The following is a 15,561-nucleotide window of genomic DNA, read 5'->3' as shown; positions in this document are numbered from 1 at the left end:
AATTTGTCTGTTTTATCTGCTTTTATGTCCCTCTTTTTTGTCACCCCAGAGTTTCCTAATTAGCAGTTTTGGTGAATTTTTTAAAAATGTGACATGAGATTAGTTATTGGCAGATTTATGTCAGTGGGACAGAGGCTGCAGTAGAGCATTATGGGAATGCTGATCTAGTGGGTTGTGGAGGATTAGGGTCAGCAGGAGTAAGGAGCTCAGGCCTCCTTTCCACAGCCTCAGGTCCTTATTCCGCAGTTCAATCTAGTTTCATTTTCTATATATCCATACTGCCATATCAGGTAATATTACAATATAGTTTGTACTGCTGTATGTCTGTGTCTTGGTGTATGTGAGAATTTATCTACAGCTCACCCCATGTACTGTTCCGGTCACAGTGCAGTGGTCTGTTCCGTGCACATGACCTCTTATACATAACCGAAGAATTCAAATCCCATGCAGTCCATAACCAGTGAACCGGCGCTTTGCTCCCAGCAGCACACAGAGAAGGAGTCTTGAGGTTAGTTGGTTCAAACTCAGCAGGTCTTGCACCCATCGCCCTGCTCTATACTCATTGGCTTTGTCATTCCAGCTGCGATAGTGTCTGTGAACAGAGAGCATTATTCATGTCCTCAGAGGGGGGCAAGTCCTAATTGAAATTCCAGTCTTTTCCACTGGAATGAAGCGGGACTGCTGACACCCACTGTATTATACTGGCCCTGTCACCTTGAAAGGCCCATCTGGAGACTGTTCACATTCCTGGGCAGCAGAAAAGACCCATTACAAAAAAATTGTCATTGTATAACAAAAAGGGATGAATGGAGCAGGACAGATGATTTGGGTGGTGTGGGAATAGCAGCATTACTAACACTATGTTCACTATCTATGACTTGATGTGACCCTATCTTCTATGCTGCAGTAACTAAAGGGCTGGACTGTCTGTGGTTGCTGGCTGCCAGTGTGGTGTGCATGCTAATGACTGGGTGAATGAATCAGTGCCATTCTGATAGAGGAGAAATGAGTACAAGGAACCTCTTTCTAGTTAGTTCACCCTCACAGCAGCCTACTGTTTTGGTCTCTCTACTGTCTCAGAACAACAACTGTACATAGTGATTTTTTTGTGCACTATCCATCACCAGTCTATCACATGTAAAAAAGAAAAAAAAAAACTCAATAATTTGAAACCAAACATCCGAAAGCCCTAATTTAAACTCACTTAAAACAGAGAAAACCTGCAAATTCTCACATTTTGGAAGCTAGAATTGGTAATATTTCACCTGATTGACACACATTGCATTCTTGTCACCACTTGTGTTTCATATTAAGTTTTTCTTTCTGTTAATTGCCACAGAATAAATGAAATAACAGTTTTCTTTTCTGTAAATTAGTCTGTGGTGCGTCAGAACTACGTAAACATCACTCGCTGAGGACGGCTTTAACGTCAGGATCCTTGTTATGGCCTGTCTGCCTCTCCTAGTCAGACATGTGTTCTGTTTTGCTGGTTGATTCATCACCTCTGGTGTATTTCTCTCAGCATGAATAATAATCAGCTGTCGTTCAGATCATTTGTTTTTCAAACTTCTGGAGTAAGCTGCACCAGCTGTTAATTCAGTCATTATCATGTTTGCGTGTTAGGTAAGTGATATGTAGTATTTAGCATTTGCATCAATAGAGAAATGGTGTGTTTCAAGCCAAAACTGACAGGCAAAGTGCATCACACTGATTGTCTTATTACAATCTGATGTTCTGCTCTGAGACTTTAGGTTCTGGTACTCATGTGAACGTTACTTTGGCACATAGTGCCCACCTAAAGCCTAAGGACTTGACCTGGCTCGCAAACTCCCCAGATCCCAATATAATCAAGCATTCACTTGATGCGCTAGAACATGTCCAATCCACAGAGACCCAACCTCTTAGCCTGCAGACCCCAAAGGATCCGCTAACAACATCCTGGTGCGAGACACCACGGGACTCCCCCACAGGACCTGCGTCGGTCTCCTAATGCAATAATGTTGCTTTGGTGGCACATGAGGGCCCGGCAAAGTATTAAACTTATGAAGGTGGTTTTAATTAGGGGCCAGCCTGTACTGGATTTTTGGGGCCTCTGATGGTGTCATTTTTTAGTAAATTTCCAGCAATGTGGATTTTTCAAACTAGTCAGCAGCTTACCATAAAGACACCACTTGACTCTGCACCTTCTACTTAGCTGTGGTGCATGTTCTGCTAGAGGAGTGTTGACAAGAGAGTCAGAGCTGCTCTGCTGGTCAAACTATGTGATGATAGTGTTCCTAAATTACTCAAGAATGGTTTTCTTACATTTTGTAAAAGAAAGTATTTATATCTGGGTATTTATGGCCACTTAGGTGCACATATTGATATATCTGGGATAAATAAATAATTGACAGTAATAGCAGCCTGATATATCAGTTGGCATCTACTTTTAATTTCGTGGTTGATAGGTGTAACTTATGTATTCACATCATAGTCAAAAATCCTTGAACAATTACTTGGTAGATGAGGTCTATTGTGTTAGTTTCATCCACAGTAATTTAAAACATAGCTCATGGTATTGTTTGGGCAGATGTGTTGACAAGATTCCATTTTAACTTTATTTACTCTACACCTGATATTTAGGGGATGCAAATACGTACAATACCATTCAAAAGTTTGGAGTTACTTAGAAATGTCCTCATTTTTGAAAGAAAAGCAGTTTTTTTCAATGAAGGTAACATTAAATTAATCAGAAATACAGTCTACACATTGTTAATGTGGTAAACGACTCTTCTAGCTGGAAACAGCTGATTTTTAATGGAATATCTCCATAGAGGTACAGAGGAACATTTCCAGCAACCATCACTCCTTTGTTCTAATGCTACATTGTGTTAGTTAATCATGCTGAAAGGCTAATTGATGACTAGAAAACCCTTGTGCAGTTATGTTAGCACATGAACAAAGGTGTGAGTTTTCATGAAAAACATGATATTGTCTTGGTGACCCCAGACTTTTGAACGGTGGTGTAGTAACAACTAATATGCAGACATACATAGTGCCATCTTTCACTTTAATGATGCATCTTGTCCATCAGCTCCATTTACTATGACAAGTTTGATCTTAGTGCAAACGGATGATACCGTACTGACAAGAAATCTTAAAAATTTGCTTTGTTATCATGCATTTTGTATCTATGTCCCTGGCAGAAAATAACAACACATAATGTATTTTTCTCTACTCTTTGTTCTCTTTCCCAGGAATCGAGCTGTGCCTGCCAGGATGGCGATTTTCCATGACCATGGTGGCTAGTTTTGTGGTTTTGGGTGGCCAGCTGCTGATGCCCATGGTGGCGTACCTCTGTGGCGACTGGCAGGTACTTCAAGCTGTCATCATCTGTCCCCTGCTGCTTATGCTGTCCTACATTTGGTAAGGAAAAGACCTTCACATGAGCTGCTCTCTGGCACCAAGTTGTCTTGTGTGTTTGGTATTCTGTTGATGTTGGAAAAAGGTGTTTTTCAGTTTAAATTCTGTGCAAGATTTCTCTACTGCTGAACGTGGTGCCATCTGCCACAATTATCCACATGGATAGAATTGTAAGCAACCAACGTTTCTATAAAATAAATTAAACCTTGTTAAGCCAAGAATACTTTTGCAGATTCACAGTTTCACCATAGAATTGGAAGAAATCCTACGTCTAAGGACTTTCCCAGCAGTGAATTTCCTGCTGAATTAAATGTCTTTTAGTTAACTCAATTGCTGTGAACTCTGCTGTGACTGCAGTCTCTTTTGCTAAAGCTCAGGCAGTAAATATTTGTGTATTTCCACCATTTATTAGACCTTGATGCACACTGCTCTACAATACTGTTGGTGTGTACAAAGACAGCAGAAGAAAAATCCAAGAATATAGATTTTGAGTATCAAAGACCTCAGCTTCTTTCGATGGTGTGCCTGAAGAACAAAAAGAACTTCCATTCAAAAAACAGTCGAAAGTACTCCAAAGCACAAAATTGATCAAACATCAATACTGATGATAGAATGTGCTTCCACTGGAGAGCAGAACTGATGCGTATTTCTACAGCAAGGATAAGAAACCTTTGGCATAAAGTGGCAAAATGTGATTTTTGAAAAATGCTTTGCCTCTGTTCTAAGATCTTCTGTCTGGTTGATTATATAGAGGGTATCCTTGTCACTCAACCATTGTGTGGTTAAGTGGTGAAAAGGATTTGTAGCAGAAAGTGTCTGCTTTGATGCAATCATGGCCTTGCTTACTTAAAGACGACAGAATTCAAGGACATTAGACAGGTTGTAAATCTAGTGCTATTTCTCAATAATAGTAATATACATTGCACAGTGAACTCAACTTGAGAGGTTCGGGGCGAGCTTTTATATTCTAGCCATCTCTTATGCAGTACTGTGGCATCTCTATACATATAGAAGAGCGCTCCACACAGCACACACAAATGCTTTAGTCAACCTCCACAGGAGCATTCAGAGGATTTCAAAAGAATGGAGCCATGTTGACTGTCTTGATTAAGCCAAACGGCTTTTATGGGCACAACTTGAATTCATCACAAGGTCCTGACTCAAATGGACGCAAATGTACAAATAGAGCTGACTGGGCTGCAGATTTAAACCCTGCAGGTGATCTAAGTTTGCTGATTTGTGGAAACAACTGCAAATCACACCAGCGCAAAAAAATGATGAAACCTGCTCTTTAATTTGTGTAGACACGTGTACCGTAGACATTTAACCAACTGCTACACATGGCATTGTTTCACTGACTGTCTTCATAAGAGCGTTGCTCTCTTTCTGCGTGCAGATACTTGGCTGCTCAGAGGAATATGTGCAGCATAATGTAATACAAATACCATTTAACAGAGCGTACCATATGAACACAGCCTCAGGGAGCGATGTCGGCTGTGAAACAGTACCTGTATATGGTGGTCTGATATCCTGTTCTGGATGCAATTCATAATCTTAGCCTTCCATTGCAGTTATATTTACTAAAAATATATTACTATTGAAAATGTGTTGAAATTGCATGCTGCGTAACAAAGACAAGATGTAGTTCTGCTCGCCCTAACTAAGTGAGATTTCAATCAGCCTTCTAAAAGCAGGACTCTTTTCAGTCTGACTCATTTTTCATGTCATATTAACAAGGACATCCCCCATCTTTCTGACAGGATCTTCCCTGAGTCACTGCGTTGGTTGCTGGCCACTCAGCAGTATTGCCGCTCCAAGTGGATCATGGGACACATAGCAAAGAAGAATCGAGTGAACATGGAGCTGGACACAGATAACATCCTCACAGGTAAACACATAGTACATCAACATTAATTCAAAGACTTAAAGGCTGCATTTTACCTTCTGATTGTTGTATGCAGTATTGATAGTTTTGCCAAAATACACCCTATGTCATTAAAGCTGTGTACAATGTTGTCTGCCAAGCTTCTCCTTATCTTTGAAGGACAGGGTGTCCATTTGTATCTCCAGCTGTTCTTTCCTAAATAAGACAGATTGACAAGGTTATATCCATTTCCCTTCTTGTTACCATAGTAACATGCCACTACAAAGGTAGCAGTGGGTGTTGAACATTGCATTATGACACTCTCAAATGTTCATTAATTTCATTATGGCCTGGATGAGTGGACATGAGCCGACACAATGGTGTACAGATGGCAAATAGAGGCCAGTTGTACACTTTGACCTCCGGGTTAACTGTCTGTACTCAGTAGATGAGCCGGATGCAAACAGCAGAATGAACTGTGTTGTCAGAAGTCATTGCAGATTGCATTAAGCTTTGACAGCACTCTTTAGCATGACTTCTTTTTTTTTTGTTTTCCTCCTGCCAATGCATACTGTAGTTATCAATACAAAACAATGTGCCACCGCTGGGAAAATGCTCCAAGAGGAACCACTCAGTGTGAAATTGACTGCTCGTTTTAAAAACTCAGGGACTGTGTGCTGATGCAGCATTTAGGGGGAAAAAAAACTGCCATAGACATTAATTTATCCTCTCTTGTTTTTATAGTAACAGGCCGTCCCCAACCCTTACAGTACGAGTAGGTGCGAGTAGTATTTCAAACGCTCAGCACAAAATCCACTGTTAGGCACTGAATGTACTTTACCAGTGCTGCAGAAGAGGAGCTGAGGAACCTTTTCAAACACTGAGGCATGACTGATGCATGTGTAACAACTGATTAGGCCTTTCTTTGGAAAGTGAGCGGTGTGATTTGCATAGATCCGAGTGGGGATAATCTTGGGCAACGGTTTGTAACTTGGCCAAAGGGAATCACTGGTAAGCCGGAGTGGTCTAATCAGAGATAAACTTGAAGGGCTGGTGTGGAATGCCGTCACATGCCTGAGTCAACGTGCACATACAGTACCTAGCCGAGCTACGTCGCTGTGGCAACCCGCAGCCTGATACCAAAACATCCGCATGTCACTTATCACCAGCGGCTCAAGGGTGTTGCCCTCTGTGAGCGTTGTCATACCTGCCTCAAGAAGCAGCAGGAGACGAAGCTGCGAGGGATTAAGTGCGCTCATTAAAAATACATGTGGAATTTTCTGTGGTTGTAATAAATCAGGGCTGTCCTCGCATGACTCTTTCGACAACCCAGACAGATGTCAAACTCTCCTTTGGTTTGAAATTTCATTTATGTGTGTTATGGAGGTCGTAGCGGGTGTTTTACTGCAGTGCACTAAATGGATTGTTTTTGTAGTCAGCACATGACAGACAGCTTCAGCAACAGTGAACCTCAGTTGTGAAACGTTGAAAATGTAGAGTTAATTAGTTGTGTTAGATTGCATTAGATTGCACGGGAGACATTAATAAAGTGGTCAGTGTGTATTGACTTAACACGGAATTATTGATATGCATTTGCTGGAATATATTAACAGGAATTGGAGCGTGCAAGTATTTTAATAGCTGCAGTTTAGGTATTTTTTTAATTCATATTTTACCAAAGTCTCAAACATTTTTGTTTTGTTTTATGCACATGGTAAGTTTATTGATTTCTATTACTCATTTTACTGTTACCACAAGCCAAATTCAAGAAATAATTGCAATTGTTTTGTATAAAAAGCAACTCTAACTACTATCACCGTTAATATTTTTGACCCTTTTGTATAGATAATAAATATAATATATATATATATCTTGTTCTCAAAACTAACAGCAAGTTGTTTTTTGATTCTATAAAAAATATTTCTGTATTTGCTTGTTTCCAGAACTACAAAAAGCTCTTCAGAAGAAGCCCAAAAAGACATGCATTGTGAAGATGGTTGGGACGAGAAACCTGTGGAAGAACATTGTTGTGCTCTGCGTCAACTCGTAAGTCTTTATGCTACATATTAATACCAAGAAACCTGTTTGGATCTCTGTTTGTCCAGGTGTTAATGCGCATCTGAAAACGGAGGTTAAAAAATGCACTTGTAAGTGTGCACAGGGAGCAATGCCAGTCAGAACCGCCATTTTGTGCAGCCAAGATGCCACTATTAACCTGGAGGCTCGATACAACATTGATCTTTAGCCCTCATTTCTTTTGTCCTTCCATATCTGTGCTGCTCTCTCTTGTTCCCCTCCAGTGGGATCTCTCCTCTCACTCCTCTCCATCTGAGACCTCATCTCTGGCTAGGCAGGCCCAGCTTTACCTCTCCTTCAGTGCACGGTGTCCCTGACTCCCTAAGTTAGCATAAATTTTACATGAGCTTTGTCCTTTTGAAACATTAGACAACCAGGAGGGTGGGTGTGAGTGTTTGCTTGTATTTTCGTGGGCTTGTGGGTGTGTTCCTTTGTGTCAATAAGTCAGTGTTTACATATGTGCAGTTTCTAGATATACATGTGAGAGAAAAACTTGATTTTAATCGAATTATGTCTTTTCCTCTATGTTCAACTTCTGTTAGTTTTGCTTGGATCTGTTTCTTCTGTTGTTGTTCATATCAATTTATTTCTCTACTTATCTGTTCGCCCTTCACCTCTTTGCACTCTTTTCATACTGCCTACACCCAGCATCTTAAATCCAGTGTCTTTTAATTCAACCACTGTACAGTTGGATATTTCGTGATGTTTTTAACTCCCTACTTTTGCCTTTGTTTGCTCTTCATCCAGGCTAACCGGTTATGGGATCCACCACTGCTTCGCCCGCAGCATGATGGATCAGGAAGCCATGGAAACCACCATGTTCCATAACTTCTATGCAGACTATTACACGATGGCGGGCATCGCGGTGGCATCGTGCATTGCGCTGTGCCCCGCTGTGGGCCTGATGGGCCGGCGTGGTGGCCTTCTCATGTTCATGATCATCACTGCCCTGGCCTCACTGCTGCAACTGGGTCTGCTCAACTGTGAGTATTTTATGAAAAACACATGTCCTCTGATTAGGGAATTTCTACTCATTCTTTAGGAGTGACACCACTATGATGTGATCTTATTGATTTTAATATGGGTGGTTCTGCATAGTGAAGAAACTCCAAGAATGTGTTTTAAACTGCTGACGACAAATCTCTCCAGTTCTGTAGGAATTCCTGGACATTTTGTGAAATAGGGATATTTTCTTTTCTGTCACAAGTTGAATGAAAACATCAGTACTACTCTCAGGTCTGTTATTTGTAAAGCTAGAGCAAGCAGGTGATTAGCTTAGCTAAGCTTAGCACAAAGACTGCAAGCAAAGAGAGCCAGCTATCCTGACTCCATCCAAACCCTGGACTAGCTAAGAAACTATTCCCAGCATGTAATTCCTGATAAACCACAACTTGCTTTTTGTACATTGCTGTATATGTTCAGGACAAGGTATTTGTGGTGCGATCAATAAGTTCTGAGACTGTGCCTATAGAGATCAAAAACTGTATCTGATATAAATTTATCTGACGTCCCCGTCAAAGTAATCTCCTTGTGCAGAGATGCGGTGCACCCAGGAAGTCCTGCTATGTAAACATGTCAGGCAGCATCTGTGATGAAGCTGAATCTCCGAAACTGTCAAAACAGCAACCATTCAACTTGAATATCATTTCGGGCGCCAGAAAGAAGTCACGGGGAGTCGGCTGTAATAAGTAGGGCAGGTGGGGAGTGACGACTGTGTTACGTAATCACTGCTGTGGCCAGGAACACAGCAGAGCACCCACATGCCATCACGCTACAGTTCAGTTCATTTACACCCAATGTTGTCCCTCAGACACCTTAGAACAGTACAGTAGAATTCTGCTGTCACAGCCTGACCCTGTGGGACTAAATTTCAATGTGAATGCTGAAGAAAACAACAAGCATGCTCCCGGTGTGCTCCTGAACTGACGTGCCTGATCTGATGTGGGCCTTTCCACTGTGAAAACTGCTGTTTCTTCTCTTGGTGGGAGCCACCTGTCCACGTCTTATTACCAGTGATGATCCTTAACGTGAAGTTGGGCTCGTCTGTATTCTTCTCTGCTGTAGTTTATAGTATATGGAGAAATCACAAATGGGCGCCTACTTGTGATCACAGTGTAACATGTTGATAGCACTGTGGCACACTCGGTGTACCAGGAATATTCTCTGAATATTTTTATTGCACCACATAAGGTGTAAATTACATGTGAATTACTTGCTTATAAAGTGTATATCATATCTAGGAAACAGGTGGGATTTGAAAATATTCTACACTAACATGGTGCTCTTCTGATGGGATCTGCTAACAATAAAACAACAAAAATTAATAAATATAAATATGTGAAATTTATTATTGCTGAATTTCATTTAGCTGCTTCAGTTTCGTTGTCTTGGTATGCCTCCTCACTGTTGCATTGTTAATTTGAATTGGGACTGTTGAATAGAACATAGCCACTGCTCATGTCTTTTACAACACTTGTGCTTTACACATATGTAAAAATGTCCTCCAAACTCAGATATATTTGTTTCACAAGTGCAGATGTTTGAACAAAGACTGACATTTCCAGCACTGACACATTTTGACCTTTTGCACTTTATATCCTGTCTCTTATATACATGCAATTCATTCTTGTTGTTCGGAGCTTTACTACCTTCTGCATTTTCTAATGAAGTAAGCCGACATGATTACACTGTTTTAGTCAATGTGTACCGAAAGCGCACAGGATGATCAAAACGGAACACGCCAGTTTATTCAGTTACACATGAGCCCGACTTAATGTTTAACCTGAGTCAACACGCCAAGGTTATGCTCATGTTTCAGGTTCCCTTGTGAAATAGTTTATGTTGTTACGCTGTGTTGACAAGCTTTGCTCAACATGTGTGCATATTTTTCAAGCCTGATTGAATTTGTTGTCTAAGTGCATGCCATGTTTTTACTATTTTGTGCTTCTCACTGACACACATCTGTTGATCTCTTTTCCAGTACTGGGGAAGTACAGCGTCCATCTGAATATAGGTAGGATCAACTGATTATTTCCCTTCTATTAAGGTCATGTGTGCTGATGATGTCTGAGTTGAGGAATTAAACTGATCACTATTTGCTTGGTTGGATGCTTTCCCACAATTGCAAACCTCACTCTCTTTTCATCATGTGAATTGACTCGACTCACTCGTTGTGCTGTACTGTCGTGATGAGCTTTTAGAAAATGTGCTGCATGCAGACATCCTGCAGTATTTCATTAGGCGTATACAAGCCCTGCGGAGACACATAATGAAGTCCTAGATGTAATTATGGCTAGCTTTTCACTTATTTATCCCCTTTGTGTTGAAGAGGGTGCACCTCTTTGTTGCCGAACAGTGATTTCACCATCAGTCTTCCTTCACCGCTCCTTCCTGTTATCAGTCTCTTTATTCTCTCCACACTAATCTCTCTGTGGGAAGCAGGAGCTGATCAGAGAGCAGCCTCCTCTGATCCTGGCTATGCCATCCTTAGCATGCCTTATTCATAAAACACTGTATTCGAACCGTCTGTGGACTAACTTGACATTTTGTTTGCAAACCTTTTTCTCAGAAATTCATAAAAATATATAACCGTGCTGACAGCTATTTAATTATATGTCTGTTGATGCTGTGCTGCAAGGTCATCTCTACAGTTAGTAGTAATTGTGAATATATCTTCTAAAATGCCATGAAAGACCTGACATGATACAATTCCCAAATGCTTCTCCTAGCTTCAGTGATAATCGATACATTTATTATATATATTCTATATATTATAGTATATTCAGTTGAGGTGATTTTATCTTGAAACCTGTCATTTTATGTGGTTAACAGCTCATTTCTAGATGCTATTTTTAAGTTTTAATTACACCACTGTGATTTTTTATGTTTGCTATGCTGTAAATTCAGTGTTCTTTAAATTTTATTGTAAAATATTCAATAACTTTTTGGTGTACATTGCTTATAAAACTTAAATGTATGGCCTTTGTTTGCTTCCATACATTCTTCTTGTTAACCCTTCGAATTGCCAGCATTTCATTATCTGTTCTCTTCATACTAAATACAGTTGAATTGCTGCAATATTACCTTTTTAAAGAAGAGCTCACAATTTAGGCAAATAATTAAATATGAAAAAATTCTGTACCTCTGAGGAGGAGAAAAGAAATAGATTTTTTTCCCCCCCAGCCCATATTCACATGTGCAGGCTGTTGTCCTTTCTCTGATTACTCTGGGTGCTGAATGTAAATTGCTCCGTGTGTGTCTCCTGCTTCGTCTGCAGATAGCTCAGATACGCTGAATAAGAACTTCTCCGTCGCCTTCTCCATCATCGGCATGTTCTCCTCCCACGCAGTCAGCAACCTGAGCATCTTCTTCTGTGCTGAGATCACACCCACTGTGATCAGGTAAACCCACCGAAAGGCCGGGACTGTACCATCAGAGGCGGGGGAGGAAATGTGGGAAACTGTGCTCCTACTCATCAGAGAAGTAAAAGTCATCAGGCTGACAAGTGTTGCACAGTTTGAAGACGTCTTCTTCGTTTTTTAATTTTATTGTTCTCAGTTGCTTGTAATTCGGTTGCTGCGGTGCTTTCTTTTCATTATTACAAACCAACCTGCAGATGGATTAGCTGCTCCACCTCCTGTGTAATGTGGGTATGAAATTACTGAACTGCTCAACAAACAATAGACTCTCACAGTTCAGTGTGAAATGTAATCTACGTCTCGTGCAAATTAGCCATCTCCTCTGAGATTATGTGCCACTTGATGTTCAGTAGGTGATCTTATTTAAGGGGAGCTGTTCTGCTGACAGTGTTTGAAAGGCACCATCTGGTGGTGAACTTAGGCGATAGCAGGAGAGGAGTGGACTGCATGCTGTGGAGGGTGTTTGGTGGTACTGCAGCACTCTCTGCTGCTGTTTGATAAAATGACAGAATAAAAAATAGAAAAGACAGAAATCAGAGCTTCCCCTACAGCAGCAGTGCTCAGGTCAGAATCAATTTAAACTGATTGTTTTGCATTAGTAGAGGTTTTTAAAGTTCATGCGATCATCCCTAAATCCTCTCAGATAATAATTTGGTGTTTCCCTGCAGGGGTGGTGGTCTGGGCCTGGTCCTGGCCAGCGCTGGCTTCGGCATGCTGACTGCACCCATCATGGAACTCCACAATCAGAAGGGCTATTTCCTTCACCACATCATTTTTGCCTGCTGCACTCTCATCTGCATCATTTGCATTCTCCTGCTGCCTGAGACACGCTACCAGCCACTCCCCGAGACCCTGGCTGACGGCGAGAGCTACACTCGCCAGCCGTTACTCCCCCCGAGGAAACCTGGAGAACAGCGCCTCCTGCTGCCCCAGTCTGAGAGCAGCAGGGACTACACCAGAGTGCATGACACACCACTCCACGAGGCAGCTGCCACCGCAGTGTCCACCATGGACTCTACCGCCTCCTCGGCTGTTGATTTGACCGCCGGAGATATGTTCATGGAGGTGTACCCCGTAAAGCCTGAGCCCAAAGACCTAAACGGTCACTCGGTTTCATCCACACCCACGACCCCGGTTACTGCACCGGCTAAAGACGGCATCATACATGCCACTAAAGAAAACCTGCTGTCTTCCACTCATTTACATAAAGCTCCATGTGTCACAGACCCACTTTTAGCCGATGCAGACGAACCTCCAGCAATAGTCTTGGATTCGATTGAGCCACTTACGGATTCTAGCCCTCCTGAAATGAATGACATCGGTGTGTCCCCCACAGAAGAGGCAGGCGCTGCTCCTGCCACTTCAATGGACACTTGCACTCCCTCCATCACTCAGAACGTCCCTGCCTCTCTGCTGATCTGCACCACACCCATCATTGAGCCCCCACCTAGCTCCACGTTAGAATCTCCAAACCCGCTGGGGAATGACATCGACGCAGCACCCGACCCACCTTTGCCAGAGGACACTAATTCCACTTTAGCAGACTCCCCTACTCCATCTATACATGACAGCCCCCCTCCATCCCCCACTCCCTCTCCTGTTCCTATCACAGACTGTGACATTTCCGCTCACCCCCCGCCCTCCATTACCTCACACTCTGACATTCCCATCCAGTTAGAAATAGTAGATGAGTCCACATCTTCTCCTTCCATTAGAGACTCCCCCATACTATCCGTCATAGACTCCCAACTTCCTCCGTTAGATTCTACTTCTCCATATGTTGAAGATAAACCTACTCATTCCTCTACTCCCCCAAGCCCAGTCACTGTTTCACATTCTGCTGCAACCCCTCCACCCATTGACTCAGGCCATATGCCCTCAGTGGACTCTTCCACTCCCCCTGTCATACATACTGTCAACACTTCTGCACCGGCTCCTACCATTCTGCCCGTCACAGACATTGCGCATACCTCCACTCCAGAGTCAACCACTCTGACTGTACCAGATTCAGCTGCTTCCCCGGTCTTAGATTTAACTTCCATCACAGATTCAGGCTCTACAGAAGCAACTCGCTCCTCTCTAATGGACTGCACAGTGTCCTCCCCCATAGACTCTGGTGTCCTCTCTATCAGGGACAGTGCCAGCACAGAAAACAACACTGTCAACGGCGTGGCATCGTCATGATCCAGCGCTGCCGCCAGGAAATGAAGCTTTAAGCGCTGCACCAGGAGGCATCCACCCACATGACAACTGCAGGAGAGGAGGGGGGAGGGCAAGAACTGTCCTGCTCAGACTTCAGGCATTTAATGGAGACTGTTCCCACCTGGAGTAGAGTAGACAAGTCTTACAGAGCTTCTTAACGCCCGCCCTCTCCCTCGTGCATTTAGCCAATAAATGAGACCATGCAAGTGAGAGAGAGAGTGCCACAGGCTGGTTCGTGACAATGTGACAGTAACTTCTGCTCTTCATTGAATGTCACTGGAAATCACCAGCGTATAAACTACTCTGATGTAAATGAATGGGAAATCATTGTCTGTTGTTTTTAAGAGACTTCAAACTATACCCACAATCACTGAGACGTGTCATCAGCACTGGTGAAGAAATGCAATGATGTTTAAAAAAAAAAAAAAAAAAAAGGAGAGAGGAAGAAATCACTGGTACCTTTGCTCAAATTAAATGTCCGTCTAACATATTTGTATAAAAAAAATGTCGCCTTACCTGTATGGACAAGAAAATCTGAACATTACAGAAAGTACTTTTTGCCATTATTGAGGTAAACAATCCAAATTGGGGTGATTTTTAAAAAAATATATATATATATATATCATGCCAAAAACTACCCTGACCAAAATTCAAAATAGACATAGTGCCAAAACATGAGTAGCAACACAATATTTGCCTATTTGGGGAAATACTGTTTAGTGCTGTCCCCTGCCATAGATTGTATGTGGATTGAAGCGAATCAGAAAAACCCTATTTCAAGATTCTGAAGTATAAGAGAAGAGTGAGAGCTGTATCACCATTTGATGAATTAGAATCAGAGATGTGTTTGAGCTTAACTGCTTCCGTGGTTCATTGTATGAGCAGTGATATTAGTGAAAACAATGACCCATATTTTGTTGGTCTGAAGAAACTTTTATTTTTCCAATCGTTTCTGCCAATGAAATTTATGGTATGCAAAAGCTTTTTTTGTAAATGTGATAATGTAAGTAAATGGATAATTAGTTGTTGAGCTTGATTCTGTTTTTGGATGTTTTTTTTTTCAAATTCAAAGTATTATTTTAAATAATCTCCCATGGTGTGCCCTTATTGTACAAAGCTATACTTCATTCTTACAGTATTTGTGGCACCTCGGTGTGGTGGCACTTTATTCTTTTTGCAGTGGGGACAAAAAGCATGAAAATTCTTGTGAACGTGTCAGCAAAGCAAAACTATCAAATCTTTAAAAAAGACAAAAAGCTATTTTTGAAATGAAACCCATGGATGACAAAAATGTTGGAAGTGACTGCCGACCGTCGCAGCATCACTAACTTTCAGTGTGTTTTCCAAATCATTTTCTGTCATTAACATAATTCATGTATGTAATTGTATTTATACAGTCACACGCACAACTAAGTTTACCTTAAAAAAAAAAAAGGCAATACTTCATGCATTTGTCAAAATGACATTTTAAAATGCAGGTCATATCCTTACAGGTAGATCAACCTGTTGATATTCTTCAATTGACTCTTGCTTAAGGAAGAACTTTCACTTCCAAAGTCTGTGTCCGTCTGTGGACAGCATTATACTTGATTCAGATAT

General features: G+C 41.6%; 1 protein-coding gene across 1 annotated transcript in view; it reads left to right on the top strand.

Annotated features, from left to right (window-relative positions):
- LOC111568711 (solute carrier family 22 member 23-like) overlaps positions 1-14,998 on the top strand; it is a 36,779-nt gene extending 21,781 nt beyond the window's left edge. The window contains exons 4-10 of the mRNA XM_023270489.3: positions 3,237-3,405; positions 5,163-5,290; positions 7,210-7,312; positions 8,090-8,325; positions 10,323-10,355; positions 11,619-11,742; positions 12,429-14,998. Coding sequence (XP_023126257.1) covers positions 3,237-3,405; positions 5,163-5,290; positions 7,210-7,312; positions 8,090-8,325; positions 10,323-10,355; positions 11,619-11,742; positions 12,429-13,944 — 2,309 coding nt within the window. The 3' untranslated portion in view covers positions 13,945-14,998. The remainder of the gene's footprint in view (positions 1-3,236; positions 3,406-5,162; positions 5,291-7,209; positions 7,313-8,089; positions 8,326-10,322; positions 10,356-11,618; positions 11,743-12,428) is intronic.
- Positions 14,999-15,561: the final 563 nt, after the last annotated feature.

The sequence above is a fragment of the Amphiprion ocellaris genome, chromosome 10 (assembly GCF_022539595.1).
Source record: "Amphiprion ocellaris isolate individual 3 ecotype Okinawa chromosome 10, ASM2253959v1, whole genome shotgun sequence".
NCBI lineage: Eukaryota > Metazoa > Chordata > Actinopteri > Pomacentridae > Amphiprion > Amphiprion ocellaris.
This window is presented reverse-complemented; position numbering and strand designations above follow the sequence as displayed.